Here is a 23,123-nt window from a genome sequence, read left to right on the forward strand (position 1 = left end):
CCCACTACACTACACTGCCCACTACACTACACTGCACTACACTGACCACTACACTACACTGACCACTACACTGCACTACACTGCCCACTACACCAGTGGTTCTCAATTCCGGTCCTCGGGACCCACTAACAGGCCAGATTTTAAGTATTACCTTGGGGGATGCAGACTAGAATACCACAATCACTGAGCAGCAAATGAGATCACCTGTGATGTAATTTAGTTATCTTGCAAACCTGGCCTGTTGGTGGATCCCGAGGACCGGAGTTGAGAACCACTGCACTACACTACACTGCAATACACTGCCCACTACACTACACTGACCACTACACTGCACTACACTACACTGCACTACACTGACCACTACACTGCACTACACTACACTGCCCACTACACTACACTGCCCACTACACTGCACTACACTGATCACTACACTGCACTACACTACACTGCCCACTACACTACACTGCACTACACTGACCACTACACTGCCCACTACACTACACTGCACTACACTGCACTACACTGCCCACTACACTACACTGCACTACACTGCCCACTACACTACACTAACCATTACAGTACACTGTCCTACCTACAGTATTCCTATACTGAACTACACAGCGTGACCCTAACTCACGCTGTCTGGCTGGCTGCTGACTTACCTGAGATCCAGGCTTGAAGAGAGGAGGAGGAGAAGACCTTCGCGGTTCACATTCAGAGGCGGAGGCGGGACTCCAGGAGCATCCCGTGCACATGTGCCACCCGGGACCTGAGACAGGCCAGGCCCCCTGCTGCACATGACCCTATTCGCCCAAAAACAGGGCGCAGCCTGACAGGGGACATGGCGGCCTGGAGCGCGGCTCCATAGCGGCTCGGGAGTGACACGGCGGTGCAGGATTTCGTCCCCCTAAACTTTGCGCCTGGCACCCCCCATGCTACGCAACTGGTAACATGCACTGTACCTTGTATTTTTCCACTGTATTTTGTATTGCTTAGATGTACGTTGTACTTTACTTGCTGCTGTAAATCAATAAACACGTTTCTGTTAAAAAAAAAATATGCCTGTAATCGTCCTAATATGCATGGACACATGCATTGAGCTGCTTCTACAGGCAAAACACAAACCTCCTGTAGTAGCAGCAATGTTTAAGCCCAGTGTGCATGGAGCTTTAGTTATACTGTAAAGTCATAAGGATGTGTGGAATCGTCCATACATTCTTGTCTGTCACTTTCCCATGCAGACCTATAGGATCTGAATCTGTATCTATGTCTAACTGCCCTTGAATAGCAAAGACCAGAAAACCATTCATTGATTCATACAATTGTTATAAAGCATAATTATTCACATTTCATGTAATGAATTTAACGTGTCTCATTTAATATGGAAAGGTTGAATACCACTGTAATGCATTCTTTGCAGACCAAGGTATACACTAGCTCAATATGTAGTAAGATGCCTAGTGCACACTGATTATTGTAAGGCGGCATCGGCTGGATTAATGGAAACCGGACATATTCGGCCCGCGTGTGTGGCAGCCCATCTGTTCGGCCAGTTTCTGCTTGTCCCCCTAGATAAATAGACGTAAGAAAATTGATGAAACTGCACTTATCTCTTTGACCTAACCCATTAACACCGATGTAAGGCAAATTTGCATCCTTCGGCTTCAAGGGGTTGTACCGGGGTGATGCCTGCAGCTGCAAGCATCAACCTGGAACCGTTTTTTTGGGGCAGATGTTCGGCTTTGTTGTGATAGCAACCGATGCAGGTATTCAGCCACTCGCCCGTCAAAACAAACAGCAGGAGGGGCCAACCCCCCCCCCCCAGCCACCTTCCTCCACTCCGCTCAGGTCTCCCACCCCCACCGCGAGGCCCAAGCAACCAGCCGGCACGTCCATTGGCTGGCCAGAGTTCCGAACAAAGCCAGATTTGGCATTGATCGGGTCTCCGATGTAGAAACCCGGAGGCAATGTCATGACATCACTTCCTGTTACTGGAGCCTTAAAGGCGCCAGTTTTAAAAAAGGGGTTAACTTTAGTATGCTAACTACATGGATAAGCAGTGTTGTCTTTGTCACCCACAATAACTTTGATCTTATTGTGTTTGGCATTTTAAAAAGACTTTGAAGTCTTGCTACTTGCAGGGAAATTATATTGATCACTTCAAATTCAGCAAAGGTGTCCATTTAATGTCTTATAAGTTGCAGTAAGTTAGCAGGAACAGTAGGAAATCAACATCCCCATAAAATACTCGCCATGCGCACTCAGACTTCTGATCCTATACAATTAACCGTTCTCTCTGACAGAGATGTTAACCCCCAATAGACAAGAGATAGTCACTGGACATGATTGAAAAAAAGTTGGACAAGTAAGTCTTTTCTTAACTCTTTGAAGAGTCCCTTGAAAAGGCTTTACCAAAGGACGCCATTAAAAGTTTTCACTTTACTAAAAACTTCCACTATTCAAACTGGAAATCAATGTCAATAGCAGCGATATAGACAGATAAAACTATTTTATTATTTTACCAGCCAATTGGTTGCTAAAGTAAGCAAATTAAATACGGCAATGAAAAGTGTGATGATGAAGTGCAATTGCAAAGGAATAGCACTTCTCTGTAATGGACCCAGACCCCTCAAAGATAACTTTCAATCAGTTGCTATAGGTTGTTGCAATATGTACTGCACTGCTTGCCTTATTGAAGGACCATGGAAATGTTGAACTTTAAAAGTACATTGAATGAAGATATAACCTTTGTCCAGATATCATGAACTCTTATCTGCCATAGTGATAGCTACCTACTGACCAACATAAAAGAAATATACAATTCTAACAGAAAAAATCAATTGAATATCTATCAAACCAGACAAAAAGGCATCATTTTGGATGAATTGGTGTATCTTATTCTATTTGACCGGTGTTATGGACATCTTAGTGTGTTTATGCTGTATAAGAGATCTGTTCTTTATCTGACAGTTCTTAGTGGTTAGATGTTACTTATTTTTTTTTTTAACTGCAGAAGATATGTTGAATCCACCTTACAAATGGTATTCTTATAGGCTAAGTTCATCTTTTATATCTAAATTCCAGCTTCCCTATGTACCAATATACCATTAATATACTTCTGTTGCAGAAAAGAAAAAGCTTTCTATGTATTTTAAGACAAGGCCTTACTTCATCCTCCAGCTTGTTCCATAGAAAAGTTCATGACTTCCTGGTATGCAGATTTAGGACATGATGGTGGATATAAAGAAGATTGTAACTGATGGTAGATATACAGAAGATTGTACAGTCAGATTGTATATTGTATGGTTGGTTTTACAGACTTCCATGGACACACTTCTGTTTTCAATACTTCTGCCTGCATGTGACACATGTCTACATGTGAGTACAGAGGTGAAAGGGAGCAATCTCCTGGAGGGCGAGGGCAGGTGCAGGATGTGTGCTAATGAGGTCAGCTGGTGTATTACTTCCTGTGTTTTAACAGTTTTCATGTCCTAAATCTACATACCAGGAAGTCATGTACTTTTCTGCTACAGAAGTACATGAGTATATTGGCGCATAGGGAAGCTGGAAGTAATGGTATATTGGTGCATAGGGAAGCTGAAATTAGGGAACTTGGCCTTTAAACTTTTTGCTGCCAGGTCCATACGTCCTACAGATGTGACAGCGGGGGGGGGGGGGGGGTTGAGGGTTTTATATACAATCCGGTGGCTGCAGCCACCAGGATTGTGTATGAAACTGACAGGCAGCCTACTGCCTGTCAGGTGAAAGCATTTGGGCCGCTGAGCTGCCACACGATTGCTCACACACACTCCCAGTACAAGTGCCACCGCGCTCCACCATGTTTTGCCGGGCTCCGCTTCCCCATCTGCGACATGGAGGGTGTCGGTGACACATGTCCACTCTCCTCCCTTTTTTGTTGGGATCCAGAGAGTGACATCTATGAAGTCACTTCCCGGTCAGCCCCTGTCCCCAGTTAGCTTAGCTGGGAATTCAGGTTTTGTAATGCGATCTGCAATGCAAAACATTTAGTGAAGCCCAGAGGTCTTTCAGGCCCTGCATGTCTCATTAAAGAATTAAAGAGAACTGGTCACCTAAAAATCCTCACATAGGGGACTTTTTGTCCCCTATGTGGTGAAAAAAAAAAGTTAAGTAAAAAAAAAGTAACACTTAAGCAAAAAAAATCCCCCCCAAAAAATGTTTGGAGCTCCCACCTCCACATATGCGCACGTACAAACGTAACCACATCTGTCAGAGCCGCCTACGCTTGCACAACTTCCATTGGGGAACACATGTTGCATACCGACATGCATGCCAGGGTGAGAGACTAGCACAAGACCTCCTCCTTAACACTAAACTGATACCTATAGAGGGATTTTAAAGCGTTGTCACAGGAGCACACAAAGTTTGACATGTTGGGTGTCTATTTATTCAGTGCAACCTCGACTTTTATATTTTACCAAAAATGTGGTTAATTTTTTGCATTTGTTTATCCTAAAATTCACTTTAGTGCGTTTTTTACTGAAATGTTGTGATAATAACGCTTGACATAAAAAAGTTGGAACTACCACTTTTTTATTCTCTAGGGTGTCTGCTTTCAGAAAAGATATAATGTTTTGGGGTTTTGTGTAATCTTCAGGCCTGAAATATTTTTTTTTTTACACGTGTGAAACAGCCTACCTGCTCATGTCTGTGTTTTTTAACTAATTATGATTGCATTGGCCGCCCCGGTTCCTTAAATTAAATTGTGAAAGTCTGGTGTTCTGGGAAAGTCTTTTTATCATGTATTTTTTATGTTTTTTTTGTGTATTTCTAATGCAAGCTGCAGCAATCTGTACTCCCTGTGAAGGGCCAGAAGATATACTGTATGCTGTATACTGTATGATCCTGGTAGCACATTATCACCTTTCACATCCTGTTTCCCTTGAACCCTCATGGCATCTCTTCCATTCTATTTATGCCATATCTCACTATACAATTGATTCCTGGTCCCCATCCCTCCCTCAAACCCTTTGGACTCTCATGCTCTTTCTCCCCTGGTGCTCTTATACCCATGGTGTTGTTCCTGGCTAACCCCCGGTGACTCGCTCTACCTTCTGACCTTGGTGGACCGGGATTGGGAGACTTTCTTTTGCCCTGTAATGGCTGGGTAGCTAATTTCCCCCTACATGCTTGTTATAGGATCAGTGGTGTGGAATCTGCCAGGACTGCCTGGAATTGCTAAATATCATAATATATGAATGTAATCAAATGTGTTTTGTGCCCTTCATACTCTCTTTCTTTCATAAAATAGTTTTCTATCATGGATTTATTTGTAAAAGTAACACTAGAACAATTAGGCTTTTGAATAGGTCATTGCAAACGGCAATGGCACTATGCAGTACCAAATTTTATCTTTCATCAGGTAATAGCCGCAGGAACAATTACAGATTAAATGGATTGTAAAGTCAGAAGGTTTTCTATCTTAATGCATTCTTTCCATGAAGATAAAAAGCCTTCTGTGGGCCCCCCTAATACTTATTATGAGCCTCCTCTCGATCCAGTGATGTCCACGAGTGCCTCAGCCGTCTGGGACTCTCCCTCCTGATTGGCTGAGACAGCAGTGGCGCCTTTGGCTCCCACTGCTGTCAATCAAACTCAGCCAATGAGGAAAGAGAGGGGGAGGGGCCAAACTATGGCACCATGTCTGAATAGATACACAGTGCTGCGGCTCGGCTCCAGTGCCCCCATAGCAAGCTGCTTGCTGTGGGGGCGCTCAATGGAAGGGAGGGGCCAAAAGCTCCAGCCAGGGACCCGAGAAGAGGAGGATCTGAGCTGCTTTGTGCAAAAGCACTACACAGAGCAGGTAAGTATAACACGTTTGTTATTTTTATAGAAAAAAAACAAGACTTTGGTATCACTTTAATGTTGGTTTGCTGCTGTCTTACTGCGCTTAACTCTTTGTATTATTAAATAATCCCAAGGTACCCACAATGTTTGTTGGCTTCAAACCTTCTCCTTACCCTGTTATTGTGTTTCATTCAATATCCACCCCTAAAGAGATAAGGCCCCTTTCTCACATGTGGATCTGCTCTGTGGACTCCGCTAGCTCAGTGGGGATCGCTCTGTTGATCCCCCCTGAGCAGGCGGGAGACAGGTCTATCTCTGCTCACTGTGCAGAGACAGACCTGGCAAATCACCGCTCTCCTCTATGGGAAGATCGGATGGAAACGGACAGCATATCTCTTTTCATCTGATCCCATCTTATTCGACCCGCTGGACAGATGGTGAACGTATCGCCATCCGTCTGTTTTAAGCGGATCTTGTCGGATTGGATGACAGACGGGTGTCAGCGGACACATTTCCACTGACATCCGCCTCTCTAAAGAGGAGAATGGGTGGCCGATCAGGTCCGCCTGAAAAATGGACAGGAGGACCTAATTGGTCTGATTGTGTGAAAGGGGCCTAAGGGAAAAGTATTGGTGATGTCAGAGTCCCCAGGAAGGTAGAAAAGCTCTAAAACAAACTTTAACTAAGTAACAGCAATGCCATTTAATACAATTATACATTCAAAATAGAGACATTAGTTTCTTCCATGGTTTTTATTAACTTCGTTTTTTTTATATTTCAGCTCCAGAAATTCTGAGAGGATGTGCTTATGGACCTGAAGTAGACATGTGGTCCGTGGGTATAATTACCTATATACTGTAAGTACTAAGACATGCATTGCCATATTATATGCAAAACCAAAAATGTAATATATTGCAGGCAGCTTACCAATTATTGGAGGTGATGGCTGCATTTTTAGGCTTTTTCCCTCTTGTTTTAACCTGGTGATCTGGCCCGCAACGCATCTCTTGCATTAGAGAGCCCCCAGTCTCGGTACATGACAACATTACTGCCTCTGAAGAGGAAATGCATGGCCAGAGGCACCCCATCTAAGAAGATGGGTCGTCTTAGCCATGAATTTATCAGGGTAGCTAGTTATAATGTTTGAATTCACAGCCCGCAAAAGGGGATAAAAGTTTTACATGAATAAATAAAAGCTGACCATTGTAAGCACCCCTGTCAGAGGTAAATGGTTTATCTCAACATTCTAGTTGCTACATTTGCAGGTCAGCTTGTTCTGTTGACAAAATACAGACTTACTGCCTGGATCACCAGATGAAAATAAAGGAAAGAAAGCCTAAAAAATAAAACGAATGCAGCCACCACATCTAAGAATTGGTAAGTTGCATTAAAATAAACATTTGTTTTTTTGGGGTTTAATACAACTTTAATGGCTGATCATTTCAACCGATATATAAAATAAGGGCCAAACCTCCAATCCTTTATGATTTGCAACTGGTTCATTTTTTATTTAGCATCCATCAGTTTCATATGCTTACCTCCCGTTTCTTTAGTGGGATCAAAGAAAGTTTTAATGCAAAAATGTGCTTTGCCCACTTGCAACAGACTTGCTTTAAACCCGTACCCCCTTCCTCAGCATTATATAGATACTTTCCCTTTTCTCTTGCTGCTCTGAACAGTGCGCCAAAAGGAAATACCAGCTACTTCTGGGTATGGAAAAATTTGTGTCCCCACTTGGCACCCCTGGGTTGTACTGACCACCAAATGCAACCGCACCCGCTGTATTTTGTAGGGGGTGTAAAATGTGGCTCAACTCAAAAATGATTTTAACATCCCCCCCCCCCCATACATCTCTGCCCTTTGGGTAATGAGGTGATGAGGAAAATAAAAGTACAGTTGTTAGGTGGGGGCAGGAAAGGCTTCTCTAAAGGGAAGAGTTTTCAGGGATCACTTAACCACTTTACCGCTGAGTACCGTAGTACTACTGCGGCAAAGTGGCTCTTGTAGGTCTGACGACGTAGACCTATGTCGCCAGACTCCTCCCCCTGTAGGCGGCGCTCACGCGCCGCCGGAGGCGCGCTCCCGCTGTTTTCATTCACAGCGGGAGTCGGGCCAGGGGAGGAGCAGCGGCGATCGCCGCTGCTCTTCCCCGATCTTCGGGGAATCCAGTTTGGAGATCCGCCCGCCTGTGTAAACAGAGCGGGCGGATCTCCTCAGTGACAGGGAGTGACAGATCGGACTGTTCAGCATAGCTGGACATCCGATCTGTCCTTGTCTCTCACAGTCACCCCCCCCCCCCACACGTCAGTAAGCACCAGGCATACATTAACCCCTCCCTCTCCAATAAAATTAACCCCTTCCCTGCCAGTGTCATTTTTACAGTAACAGTGCATATATATAGCACTGATTACTATAGAAATGTCACTGGAACCCCCAAAAGTGTCAAAAATGTCAGCCAAGGGTCCGATCTGTCCGCCGCAATGTCACAGTCCCGCAAAAAAAAATCGCAGATCGCCGCCATTACTCGTTAAAAAAAACCCACCAAAAATGACATAAATCTTTCCCTTTGTTAGTAAACGCAATAACTTTTGTGCAAACCAATCAAAATAAGCTTATTGCGATTTTTTTTACCAAACATAGGTAGCAGAAAACAAATTGGCCAAAAATTTAAAAAAAAATTAGATTTTTACCTCTTTTTTGGGGGGAATTTCATATAAAAAATTTTTAAAAATATTGTTATTTTTTCAAAATAAACGCTATTTTTTTGTTTATAGCGCAAAAAGTAAAAATCGCACAGGTGATCAAATACCACCAAAAGAAAGCTCTGTTTGTGGGAAAAAAAGGACGTAAATTTCGTTTGGGTACGGCGTCGCACGACCGCGCAATTGTCAGTTAAAGTTGCACAGTGCCGAATCGCAAAAAGTGGCCCAGACGTAAGACAGCAGTCTAGTGGTAAAGTGGTTAAAAGTCAAGAGTAAAAATGTGGCTCAACTGTCTGTTTTTAACTCCCCCCTCCTACTCCTACTCCTCTCTCCTCCTCCTCCCTCCTTCCTCCCTCCTCTTCCCCCTCTCTCTACCAGGGTAGAGCCTTACATCTATATCCTGGTAATTTGATACCAATTCACATCCTTAGCAATTTAACTCATGGAAGTAACACCTGTCCCAGAGATAATGGCACCATTGTGGCTAGATTACTGTATATATAGACAAATACTGTAGCTGCTAACTATTATATTAGGACGTACCTGTCCAGGGGTCCTGCAATGTCTGCACCCAAAGCTCTCCGGTGCTGCCGTCACCATTCAAGGTAAGGGAAACCAGCAGTGAAGCCGAATCGGCTTTACAGCCGGTTCCCTACTTCGTATGTGCAAAGTGTGCTGCGCTTTCTAATTGGCTCGGCATCAGAGAAAGGAGGGGAGCCAAACCTCAGAAGGAGGGCGCCACAGTGCTTTCTCCCAGAAGTGGGGAAGGGTTCCTGTCAAAAACTGGTACCCGTTCCCCCCTGAAAGGTGCCAAATGTGGCACTGGGGGGAGGGGGGGGGGGCGAAGCATATAAGTGGAAGTTGTGCTTTTGAGTGGAACTCCACTTTAAACTGTTAAATGAAAATGACAGTTCATCATTCTGTTACCATTGAATTCAAATTCTCTGCAGAAGTTCCACATGAGCATTTTTCCTCTATCACTAACCTTTACTACACCAGTATGGCCTGTAATTATACAGTATATCACCCGGTGATCTCTCTTGACACAACATCCCGAGAGACATTTCTTACTGCCTTTATTATCATTATTATTATACAGGATGTATATAGCGCCAACAGTTTGCGCAGCGCTTTACAACATGAGAGCAGACACAGGGCCGGCGTTAGGGGGGGGGCAACCTGGGAAACTGCCCAGGGCCCGAATGTCCAGGGGCCCCGGGCCCCGTGCAGGGCCGGACTGGCCAATCGGGATGCCTGGGGCCGCTTTCAGATGGAGCCGCTTTGAGATAGGGACGGACGCCCGCTGCCGGCCCGCTGCACTCGAGCGCCGCCGCCGGATTCTTTATAAATTCCTTCACCAGCCGCTGTGAGCGGCATGACGTCATATCCGGCGGACAGATGCGCGGCGGCGGACCTCCTCTCCTGAGTCCACTCCTGCATGACGGGCCGCGCCATCCATCTCTCCCTTTCCTCCCACACAGACAGCAGCCAGCAGCAGGAGGTCGTCTGAGACACACAAGTGAGCGAAGCAGAGCCTGCCCTATGTTGCCCTGTTCAGCCAGGTAAAAGTAAACTGGCTGGGGGGGGGGGGGGAGTCAGCATTGTATTAGGGCCCCTAATACAATGAGATGAACAAAATGGTGGCCAAAGGTCTCCCACCACTGGTGACCACTGATCCATGTCTCAAGAGGTCCCCCAGTGGCCAGCAAAATGGTCCCCGTCTCAAGCCAGCTTTCAGCAGCTGCAGCAGCTGGTGATGACTGCAATACTAGATCACATTATAGCTGAAACCAGGGAAGACTGGCTAGCCGGGAACACTCTGACTTTTCTCCCACTGTAGCAATAGCACATATGGCATATGGTCTTTCAAAGAAAACATTGCCTTGGGGCTTCCAACGCAACAGAAATTTGTAAAGTACTTTGTAGCAAGTGTGCCCTGGGTTTACCAGCATGTATCCCAGGCCACAGCAAAGTCCCAGGATCAGCAGCAACTTTTTGTCTCTCCCCTAGGTGCCACATTCCTAAATCAACTCCAATGGCAGCCCTGGGCCCTATACACAGGCTGCTGGCTGTCAGTCCTGTATTAGGGCCCCTTATACTGACGCTGTCTTCAGTCTGCATTGAAAGGGGGCAAGCTGTGGTCAGTCTGCATTGAAAGGGGGCACGCTGTGGTCTCTCTGCATTGAAAGGGGGCACGCTGTGGTCAGTCTGCATTGAAAGGGGGCACGCTGTGGTCAGTCTGCATTGAAAGGGGGCACGCTGTGGTCTCTCTGCATTGAAAGGGGGCACGCTGTGGTCAGTCTGCATTGAAAGGGGGCACGCTGTGGTCACTCTGCATTGAAAGGGGGCACGCTGTGTCAGTCTGCATTGAAAGGGGGCACGCTGTGGTCAGTCTGCATTGAAAGGGGGCACGCTGTGGTCTCTCTGCATTGAAAGGGGGCACGCTGTGGTCAGTCTGCATTGAAAGGGGGCACGCTGTGGTCTCTCTGCATTGAAAGGTGGCACGCTGTGGTCAGTCTGCATTGAAAGGGGGCACGCTGTGGTCAGTCTGCATTGAAAGGGGACACGCTGTGGTCAGTCTGCATTGACAGGGGGCACGCTGTGGTCAGTCTGCATTGAAAGGGGGCACGCTGTGGTCAGTCTGCATTGAAAAGGGGCACGCTGTGGTCAGTCTGCATTGAAAGGGGGCACGCTGTGGTCAGTCTGCATTGACAGGGGGCACGCTTTGGTCAGTCTGCATTGAAAGGGGGCACGCTGTGGTCAGTCTGCATTGACAGGGGGCACGCTGTGGTCAGTCTGCATTGAAAGGGGGCACGCTGTGGTCAGTCTGCATTGAAAGGGGGCACGCTGTGGTCAGTCTGCATTGAAAGGGGGCACGCTGTGGTCAGTCTGCATTGACAGGGGGCACGCTGTGGTCAGTCTGCATTGAAAGGGGGCACGCTGTGGTCAGTCTGCATTGACGGGGCACGCACTGCATGATTTTACCTTTTATGAACAAGAAATCAACGTTGTGCTGGTATGACGACACAATGCTATGGGGCTGGTATGTAATTTTTTCCAGGGCTGGTTTTCATACCCAGTCCGGCCCTGGCCCCGTGTCACTGTCAGCAGCGGGCTCCATTTTACAAAGGGGCCCCGTCACTGTCAGGAGCCGGCTTCATCTTCCAAAGGGCCCCCAGCCGCCCCCTGTCAGTGTCACGCTGCCTACGCTCCGCTATGTGCCGGCGGGCGGATACAATGCGCTGCGCAGCGCTGTGCTGCCTGTGGCCTTAAAGCCTTGTCTACACTGTCTACACTGGATTTTTTCTCGATGAAAAATTCATAGTTGCATTGATTTTGTTATATTTTATTTATTCTATTTAATGTTATTTAATTAAAGCATATTTTCATGTAGTTGTATGTTTTATTTGGCTAAATTGATTAAATGCGCCTATATTTTTGGTAGAATATAAAAAAATTTGGGGCCCCACTTTTAGGTTTGCCCAGGGCCACACTTTGTCTAAAACCGGCCCTGAGCAGACAGTACAGTTTCGATACAATTCAATACAGGAGGAATCAGAGGTCCCTGCTCGTTAAAGCTTACAATCTAAAATGGAGGGTCAGGTGATACAAAACATAATAACTTTGGGTGATGGAAAAAATAAAAGTACAGTTGTTAGGTGGAGGCAGGATAGGCTTCTCTTAAGAGAAGCATTTTCAGGGTTCGCCTAAAAGTCTAGAGTAGGAGATAGTTGGACAGATTGGGGTATGGAGTTCCAGAGGATGGGAGAGGCTAGGGAGAAGTCCTGGAGAATGATTTTGTTGGTATTTTGAGACGAGATTAGTGATGTAGCTTGGATGTTGTGGATGGCTTTGTAAGTTGTTGTTAGTAATTTGAATTGTATTCATTGGAGGAGTGGAAACCAATGGAGGGATTGGCAGAGAGGAGTAGCAGACAGTGAGTGGTTGGTAAGGTGGATGAGCCTGCAGCAGCATTCATGATGGACTGAAGAGGGGGAAGTCTATGTAAAGGTGAGCCAATGAGGAGGGAGTTGCTGTAGTCAAGGCAAGAGATAATCAGGGACTGAATGAAGATGTTGCGGAGGTTGAGGTGGCAAGAGTTCAGAGTCCAGGATTACACCTAGCAGCTTGTCATGTGGGGATGGACTAATAATTGTGGCATCAATTTTGTCATGGGAAGGGGCACATGGGGAGGAAATATTATGAGCTCAGTTTTGGATTGATTGAGCTTAAAGTGGAGTTCCACCCTAATTTGCATTTAAATCTGCATGTGCTGCTGATCACTCCGCCATTCCCTTTTGGATAGTGTCATTTTTTTTTTTTTTAATATATAGTACCTTTTCTTCTAAAAAAAGATCCACTTCCGTCCAAACCCGGCTGCGGCGAAGTACCTCATATCCTCTTTCACAATGGCTCCTGGTATACCAGTGTAAGCAATCCCAGGAGCCAATGGGCATCCTCCGCAGCTAGCATCGCGTTACTTCTAAACCAGAAATGAAGAGATGCTAGGCTCTATTGCTACGGCCGTGATAGTCCCACTGCACATGCGCGAGATCGGGAGGTGCTTGCTGGGTATGCAGCAGCACTTTATCCCGGAAGAGACTCCTACAGGGCTTCAGATGCCCACACTCAGGATGGACACTTGTTGGATCAGAAGGCTACAGTGAGTACTAACACTTTTAATGACACAGAAAACATTGACATATGCAGCATATGCCGATTTCCAATAAATATTTGGCGACTATGACAGGGGTGATTTAAAAAAAAAAAAAAAAAAAGGCTGGAACTCCACTTTAAGGAAGTGGTGTGACATCCAGACTGATATGTCTGTCAATAAATTAATGATAAATGTATGTAAATATAGGCTGCAATAAATATCTACCTCTTAGGGCTATTGGCAACAAAACCCCTAGAAAGTGTCAACATTAATATATTCCCATACCCACGCACCACTTAATACAGGAATCTTCCACTCTCCCTGCTACTAGGTATGCGCTGTTGATGTAATATTCTTATTACAAACTATTCCAATAAATTAATGATGCATGAGATGACTGACAGAGTGAGCTTAGGGGTAGAGAGATGGATTTGGGTGTTGTCAGCATAGGTTTTCCTTAGACATATGTTTTATACATAACCCATATGCTTTCAGCACTTATACACATTACCATGCTGTAGCTTTTGCACCAATTTACTGTATATATTTAGACGTGTAAATGAAGTGTCTGGTGTTATCAGCACTGCACTGAGGAATGACTACAGTATCAAATAGAAAAAGTAATTTTACTAAGGCCCCTTTCACACAGGCGGACCGTTCAGATCCGCCTGTCAGTTTTTCAGGCGGATCTGAACGGTCACCCCATGCATCTCTGTGGGGCATCGGATGTCAGCGGAGACATGTCCGCTGACATCCAATCCGTCAAATCTGGACGGATGGAAACCCTATTTTCCATCCGTCCAGCGGATGGGATCGGATGAGAACGGACAGACGGTCCGTTCCCATCCGATTCCCCCATAGAGATGCATGGGGACCTGACAGCTCTGTCTCCGCACACAGCGCAGAGACACAGCTGTCATCCTCCTGCTCAGCGTGGAATCGGCAGATCGATCGCCCGCTGAGAAAAACTGAGTCTACCTGACGGACTCCAAGTGTGAAAGGGCCCTAAATCTACAATTTATTGTTAGGACTATAAAAATGTGAAAGTAAGATTATAAATACAGGATTACAGAATCCGAAACCCCCTGATGATTGATGTACTGTAGGCCAAATCTGTGGCATTGCCTGATTGAATACAGACTGGATGATCAGTTAGGAAAAAGTACTAAAGAACTAACAGGTGAATGGCTTGTTACTCCAGGATGTTGATTGGAAGCGGCAATTCTTCTTGATCCTAACCGTGAACAGACAGGCATCCCACAACTTTACCCTAACTCAGAAGACTACCATTGTAAGGTGGGAAAATATGTTTACCCTCCAACAATGTCATGGACAGAATCCTCCAGGACAGAGACATCTTGGTTTCTTTAATAAAGTTGTGTCCCTCAATGGGATACAGCTTTATTATTTTATTAAACCCCTAAACCAAAATATAAGCATAACCCTACATCTGGCCCCACACCGATCGACAAAAGCTTTCCAGAATGTCCCTTCAGCAGAAGTGCATCAAGTGATCAAGTGAGTGGAAATGGCTTTACACTGATCGAAATGTGTCCAGTCCCTGCTGAATCAGTTGAATTTCAATCAATGTATGACCACCCTAAAGTGGTTGTTAACCTTTAGACATGATATATGAACAAAGTATATCCTTCTATAGCATGTGCTTGTCTCAATTAAATGCACTAAGTGTCATTTCTGTCTGCTGCTTCATTACTTTGCTATCATCATGAATCACTTCTGACACATTCTCCTGACACTAAGAGAAAAAAGGTGTCAGGGGAGGGAGCTCCAGCTGATTGACAGCCTCAGTTCTGTTCCTGTGTGCTGTGTGAAGAGGGGTGTGTCCCTTCCCTCCAATCAGCTCTCAGAGCTCTTCTCACTGAGCTCTGCAGAGTGTGACTTCAGCCGTCTGCTCCTGTTTTCTGAACTCTCAGATATGGGTTAAAAATTTGTCAATATGAACGGATGTAGGGAAGAGAGTGCTGAAGATAAACAGGTAAATCTTATGTCGGAGGATTTGTTTAATCTCTGTGTATTGCCTGAGGCCAGTCACTGCACTGGGTATGTGTAAGGGTTTAAAACCACTTTAACCCCTACCCTTAACCCCTTCATGCTGACGGAACCCAAATATGTTGCCTTGGCTTCAGGAGGTTGTACCGTGGTGATGCCTGCAGCTAGAGGCATCACCCCAGTACCGCTGTCTAGAGCCAGCGGTCAGCTTTCTTGTGATAACAACCTATACGGCCGAGCAGTCGTTTCGAATGTCATTACAAGGAGGGGGTGTCTCCCCCCCCCTCCCACCGCCTTCCGTGGCTTGCCTGGGTCTCCCATCCCAACGCGTGACCTGAGCTACCAGCCGAAGACCCAAACAAATTTGGATTCAGCTTTGATCAGGTCTCCGATGTAAGAAACCCGGAAGCGATTTCATGACATCACTTCCAGGTACCAGAGCCTTAAAGGTGCCAAATTAAAAAAAAAAAAAGCATTCAAAAAAAGCATTCAAAACAGTCAAACTTGGGGTTTTGAATGCTTTTAAGTACATTGGAGGGGTTTGGGGGTCTTTTAGACCCCAGATCTCTCCATAAAGAGTACTTGTCACTGCCTGGCTTACATTCCTTGTGACAGCAATAAAAGTGATAAAAAAAAATCGTCCCTCTGTGCTCGCATGCAGAAGCGAACGCATACGCAAGTCGGGCCCGCACATGTAAAAAGTGTTTAAACCACATATGAGGTATCGCCGCGATCGTTAGAGCGAGTTCAATAATTCTAGCACTAGACCTCCTCTGTAACTCTAGTCTGGTAACTGTTAAAAAATGTTAAAGCGTCGCCTATGGAGATTTTTAAGTACCATAGTTTGTTGCCATTCTACGAGTGTGTGCAATTGTAAAGCCTGACATGTTAGGTATTGGGCTAACTTTACTGTTTTGTGTTTTTTTTTTTTTTTTTTTTTAATGAGCAAATACCATATACCAAATATTGCAACGATCGCCATTTATTTCTCTAGGGTCTCTGCTAAAAAAATATTTGTAATGTTTGGGGGTTCTAAGTAATTTTCTAGGAAAGAATACTGGTTTTAACTTGTAAGCAACATATGTCAGAAAAAGGCTTAGGCTCCAAGGGGTTAAAACTGGCTCTGACCCAATCCCTAACACCATGAATTGTCTTGTACTTTCTTTGTCCAGTGCCTGTAGTTTTTTTTCCAAAGTAACTGGATATTTTTCACATTACTTGAAGTGGAAGGGAAACTGTCAAAAAAGTATTTCTGTGTACAGCATATTGTATTGTAAGGCCTCATGTACACTGATGCTGATAAGGAGCAGTTGGGCATTTTTTCCAGAAGCCCCTGAACTCTCCTCTATGTTATCTTATCTGTCCATGTACACTGAGTCATTTTTAGTCCTTTAGAGGCAGTTGAGTTTAGTGGCATTTTTTTTTTTCTTAAAGCAAAATAAAAAATTCATTCAGAGGGAAGTTTATTGGCATTTGAAATGCCAAATGCTCGTAGCAGCGTGCAAACGCATCTAAATACAGTAACCTGCGTTTATAAGTGTTTTATTTATAGGTGTTTTCAATGAGGATACATTTCTGACCATTTTACATTGTAAAAACGCTTCTAAACACATACGCCACTAAATGCGCATAAATGCGGCATGTAAATGCGGCAAAACAGATGTTTTTAACCATCGTTTACTAGCTGTCAAGTTCCAGCGTTCAGGAGAGTATTTCAAACGCCCCATGTACATGAAGCCTAATTGTATTTTGTATTGACAGGGATTTAAAAAATATTGTTTTTCATCCACAAAAAAAAAGTTTTTTTTTTTTTTTTCTGATGTATTATTTTATGAGGGGGTAGCTTTCAACTTTAAAAAAAGTATATAAAATGCTTAATTTGTGACCTGTTTATGATTTGATGACTTTACTGGCAGGCTGTGTGGTTTTGAACCTTTCTATGATGAACGTGGGGACCAGTACATGTTCAAGAGGATTCTTAACTGTGATTATGACTTTGTCTCCCCCTGGTGGGACGATGTATCTCTGAATGCCAAGGACTTGGTGAGTAAACTCCGAGCATGGTGTACCTTCTTTGTGCTTTTATTGTGCAGTACATCTGTATGAACAAATTATTTGTTTGACGTTTCTCAAGACATGAAAGGAAATGTAGACTGGCATTACAAGCTCTTGCTTAAAGAGTTTGACTTTGTAGTTATAAATATAATAGTGCTTTATGTGTACATTCTGTATGTTGGCAATTATATGCAAAAGCATATTTAGATGTAAGTTATATGCACAGCACTGTACATTGAGGTGCTAAAGCACACTTAGGCCCCCTTTCACACATAGGAATCAGTCGGCAGACTCCGTTTTTCTCAGAGGGGGATCGATCCGCCGATCGCCCACTAAGCAGGCGGATGGCAGCTGTGTCTCTGCGCTGTGTTCGGAGACACAGCTGTAAGGTTCCCGCTATTCTCTATAGGGGAATCGGATGAGAATGGACCGTTTGTCCGTTGTCCGCTGGACGGATGGAAAATAGGGTTTCCATCCGTCCAGATTTGACGGATCGGATCAGATCGGATCGGATGTCAGCGGACATGTCTCCGCTGACATCCGATGCCCCATAAAGATGCATGGGGCATCCGTTCAGATCCGCCTGAAAAACTGACAAGATCTGAACGGCCCGCCTGTGTGAAAGGGGCCTTACTCATATCCTATGCATGTTGTGTTTATTCATTACAGGTGAAAAAGTTGATTGTGTTTGACCCAAAGAAGCGTCTCACCACTCATCAAGCATTGCACCACCCCTGGGTCACGGGAAAAGCTACAAACTTTGCTCATATGGACAATGCACAAAAGAAACTGCAAGAGTTTAATGCAAGACGCAAACTGAAGGTATAATAACTGAATATGCAATTAATGAATGCCATGGGTTCGGGGGCCACTTGTGTAGTTTTAGTAAACGGAGGGGAATTTGACCCTTTATGAGGTGGAAACACCATAAAAAATTGCCTGTCCTTAACAACAATTGCAGTGGAAAATAGCTAAATGTTCTGTGTGCAAATAGTCACTGAACTGCATTAGTCATTCTTACTACATATTTAGCAAAATCATTATAGCAGGCTTCTAAATATATAAATGATTGCGGAATATGTGTGCTGTATGTTTGCCTTTTCTGTTTATTGCAAAGGGGGCAGAAAGGTTACTTGTCAATATGCTTCAAGCTGTCATGGTGACAACAGAGTAAAAGGCATGGAAACCTTTGTAGTTCATTTCATGCTCATCCTACCTGTACATCACTGATAGTGAAAAGCAATTTCCAGTCCACAGAAGTTTAAAGGACCGCATTTTCAAATGTTATGATATGATATTTAGAACCGTATGCGTGTAAATACATTCTATTGTCTACAATATATATTCACGTGTTTCATTCACATATGTGCATAAAATATGCCAGTAAGCACCTCCCCAAATGCAGGTTTGGGGCATTTTTATGCCCCTGCACATTGCTCTAAAATATGATTCTAACCACCATTATGTGCATGGACACATTGGATAATATAGTGTTCTAAAAAAATAAAAAACCCACTCCAAAAGCAGCATTTTTTCTGAATGAGGCCTAAATCAGGTCTTTGTTCTATGTGGGCATCAGGAATGATTTTTCATTCTTAAAATGGATATAAAGGCAGAACCTTTTACCTTAATGCATTCTCTGCATTAAGGTAAAAAGCCTTCTGTATGCAGGTCCCCCCGGCCCCCAATAAATATTTACCTGTGCCTGATCTCAATCCAGCAGTGTTTGTTACTTAACTACTTTCTGCCTGTAGGAAGTCCATAGACGTCCTCGGGTTCAAGTAGTTATACCGGGATGATGCCTGCGCCTACAGGCATCATCCCGGTATGCTTTTTTCAGCTGGCGATTCCCTTTCTAGCAAAAGTGATTAGAGTTGCTAAATATCCACTTGATCACTTTTGCGGGAGGCAGAAGGGGGTCACACCCCCCTCCCTCCACCGCTGCCACCTCGCCTGGACTCTACCATCCGATCACGGAGCCCAGAAACCTAAGGAGAATTTTAAGCACCGTAGTTTACAGGCAGACGCAATTTTAAAGCATGACATGTTAGGTACCGGTATTTATTTACTAGGCGTAACATCATCTTTCACATTATGCAAACAAATTACCTGGTGACATAAAAAATTGCAGCACCCATCATTTTATTCTATAGGGCCTCTGCTAAATATATAATGTTTGGGTGTTCCAAGTAATGTTCTAGCAAACAAAAAGTAGATTTTTACATGGAGGAGCAAAGTGTCAGAATCAGCCCAGATATGAAGTGGTTAAAAAAATAGGTTTACAGTCACTTTAACCACTTGCCGACCATCTACTGTATATATACGTCGGCAAGCTGGCTCTTCCAGGCAAAACCACGTATCGGTACGTCATTTGCCTGGGAGGAGCTAGGCGGCGAGCGCGCGCTGCCGGCGGCTCTGTCCCACCCCCGATCGTCAGCGGGGAAGCTGGTGTGGGTGTCAGGCGGCTCTGATTGCCGCCTGACACTCTCAATCTCTCCCCGCTGACAGAGAAGGACGGTCGGCTGATGTAAACACAGCCATCCGTCCTTCTCCCTCGGATGATCACAGAGGCTATGTCATCCTGCTATATAGGATCGCATGTCTCTGTGTTCATCTCACAAGCCCAACCACCCCCCTCCCCCCACAGTTAGAATCACTCCCCTAGGCCTAAATTTAACCCCTTGATCACCAACAATGTTAACCCTTTCCCTGCCAGTGTCATTATTACAGTAACAGTGCATATTTTTTTTTAAACTCTTTTTATTAACGGAGAAAAAAGCACAAAGTACATACAACAAGGCACTCAAGAGGAATGCCAACATATCAGATAAAAAGAAAACAGAAACGGTACATCAAGTTATGTAAATAAAGATAGTTTCCATGATAAACATTGTATCTCAATCATGTGAACTTAGAAATCAAACAGCACACTGCAATCCAACACGGCATAAAGTAAAACCATCAGACATGACATAAAAGCAATGTAGAGAACGGCATATGCAAAAAAGGGACCAGCTCCACACGGCCAAAGCTAAACAGCAGAGTTGGTAAGATCAGAGGTGCACCATGCCCCCCAAACCTTATCATACTTAGCCAGGCATCCTCTATGTTCAAACACCAGTTTTTCATATGGTAACACTTGATTAACCAATTGCAACCACATACGCACCGAAGGAGGAGCAGGTTGAACAGTGCATATTTTTAGCACTGATTACTGTAGTAATGCCACTGGTCCCCCCAAAAGTGTCAAAAATGTCAGTCCTGAGACCCGTTTTCCCGATTGGCCGAAAGGAGAGGCCATGCTATTGGCCAAGGAGGAGGAGGGAGGAGATGCAGGGGAAGTTGCTGCCGCCTGCTCTCCCCTTCAGTCCAAGGTGAGTGAGCCGGCAACGGGGGGATGGTATGATGTGCGAGCGAGCTGGTGTGGTCGGGGGGGGGGGGGGTATGGACCCCGGCCCATGGAGCACCAGCCGCCACTTGGAAAAAGTAGCTAGTTTTGACAGGAACCTGCTCCCACTTATGTTCGAGCTGCCTCCCTCGTCACAGGTCCCAGAAGATTGGCCGGCCAATTGAGAGCCACTGCGTGGCTTGCGCATGTGCAGTACGCACCTGGCTGTGAAGCCGCAAGCTGTCACAGCCGGCTGTCCACACTTGCAATGCCGGCACGGCAGAGAGCCAAGGGAGAGAACCGAGAGTTCGGGTGGCTACATCGCTGGACCATGGGACAGGTGAGTGTGTGTTTAATAAAAGTCAGCAGCTACACTTTTTTTAGCTGACTTTTAATAGACACAAAAATGAGTGGAACTCCGCTTAAAGACAGGAAGTGTCTTCCTGCCAGAATCACCAGGTGAAAAAAGGAAAAAAGCCTGAAAAAAAATAAAGACTATTTTTTGGGGGGGAGGTCTTGGGTTCAGATACACTTTAACATATATTAGTATTAGTAAGATTATTTATGATCAGCAGATGACAATCACATGTATAGCTAAAAATATGTTTTAAAAGACCACTGAAGTGCCCAAACTCCATTGTGGATCAAACTTTTGGACTTGTTTTACAGGCAGCCGTTAAAGCTGTAGTAGCCTCAACTCGGTTAGGAAGTGCTGGCAGCCACAGCAGCCACGACAGCAATAAGGCAAGCCGAAACCCGTCTCCCGTTCAAGAGAGCAGCCATGAAGAAAGGACAACAGCAGAATCCAAACAAGAAGAGGAAGGAGCCTCTTGAGTTTGCCACCTCCATGTTTGGGTCTGGGTCTCTGCCATTTCATGCACCAGCTACATCAATCTTTTTCTTACAGGAAAGATTCCTTAGCATGGCCTTCTGGCAGTTCTTTTCATGGGTGCAATGAAATGCACAAGTTGGTTCTACTCTGTTCAATGCATGTGACTGCTTATCAAAATAGTTACTATGGGGGTGACCTGAGACATGGAAGGTGTAGTGCTCTTTCTACACAAGAAGTATGACATGAGAAAATAATCAATTATAACCTTGATATGCATATAGTATCTACACTCTAGCTAGAGAATGAAGTGAGTAGTGTTTCATTTTACAATTTTATAAAAGTAATGGACTTCATAGAGGATATTCTACTAGTAGGATTTTCATTTCTTATTATATCATGCTGATGGTATGAACAATAATGTTTAAAACTTATGTTTTACATTACCGGGCCATTTGACATAAACCATAGTTTGGATTACATAAAGAAGCTATTAATACCACTCATACAAAAGACATAGATTTATATTCTAAAAGAATTTCAAAGCTCTTCCTAGATTAAACCAAATCCCAGGAACACAAATACAGTTCTATAAAACTTTGCAAAAAAACAAGTTTCTCATAATTTGGAATACATGTTTATTCTGTGTGATCCCTCTCTGCTCAGCCTTTCCACCACTAGTTAAATAGGAAATACTTCCAGAAGCTTGGTAATGACTTTAAGTGGGCGTTTGAAAGTACTTCCATGCACATTGCCTACTTTTATGGATATGTAGTACCAGTATGCAGGCCTGTACTAGGACAAAAAATGCCCAGGCATTCCAGACTAAGCAGCCAATTTCTCCAGGGACCAGGGGAAAAAGGAGGGGGGGGGTACTGGGGGAAGGGGGGGGGCGTGCGACACCCATGGAGCCGGTCCTCCGCATGGCAACTCAAAGGGTCACTGTGACATAAAGGGGACTGGAAATGGGCACCGCAATAATTACAGTGCCCCCTGCAGCCATGCCTCCCCACTCCAATCACAGTGCCGCCTCCCCTGCACAGTCCCAACTCCAGCAGGGCAGAGGCAGGACTCCGCCTGCATGTCCCAACCAGTGTCTCCTGCTCCACCGACAATACCACCCACCCACTTGTCAATATGAAAAGACCCCCGCTCTCTGTACAGATCTTCTGCTCCCCCTGCCCCATCGACAGGACAACACTGCCGGCGGGGTGGGAGAGCTGGGAAAGAAGACACAGACATTGCCGCACAGCAGGAGGTGAGCTGCGACCATGGCCTGCGCCAGCCCCGTCCAGACCTTGGCTGCCACCCACCCCCTGCCACATGGCTCAGTCACCAACAGGCTGCTCCTGCCAAGACATGCAGCCCGGTGTGCCCTGGTGAAAGGCACCTTAAAGTCAGCCATAGCAGAATGGCTTGAGAAGCTGAATGAAAAAAGTAGGTGGCCAGACCAGGCAGTCTCCACCTTTCTATGTTCAGTAGTATGCAGCGCACATCACTGACACCAGGTGGCACTCTCCCCATAGGCATTCCCACTTTAGAGCAGACCACGTGACGGAGAGTGCTGGTTTCCTGCCCTCTCTGACTTGTTTGTGGCTTTGCTGGTTCTCAGGGGAACTGGCGTTCTGCCAAAAACTCTAACTAGCCAAGAGCTCC

The 23,123-nt window shown here is 45.0% G+C and overlaps 1 protein-coding gene across 1 annotated transcript in view; it reads left to right on the forward strand.

The window, feature by feature from the left end:
* The window catches only part of CAMK4 (calcium/calmodulin dependent protein kinase IV), a 295,961-nt gene extending 273,865 nt beyond the window's left edge, over positions 1 to 22,096 (forward strand). The window contains exons 8-11 of the mRNA XM_082243470.1: positions 6,608 to 6,683; positions 17,112 to 17,238; positions 17,920 to 18,072; positions 21,308 to 22,096. Of these exons, the coding sequence (XP_082099596.1) occupies positions 6,608 to 6,683; positions 17,112 to 17,238; positions 17,920 to 18,072; positions 21,308 to 21,472 (521 nt within the window). The 3' untranslated portion in view covers positions 21,473 to 22,096. The remainder of the gene's footprint in view (positions 1 to 6,607; positions 6,684 to 17,111; positions 17,239 to 17,919; positions 18,073 to 21,307) is intronic.
* Positions 22,097 to 23,123: the final 1,027 nt, after the last annotated feature.

Source organism: Pelophylax lessonae (assembly GCF_965119305.1).
Source record: "Pelophylax lessonae genome assembly, chromosome: 1".
Lineage (NCBI taxonomy): Eukaryota > Metazoa > Chordata > Amphibia > Anura > Ranidae > Pelophylax > Pelophylax lessonae.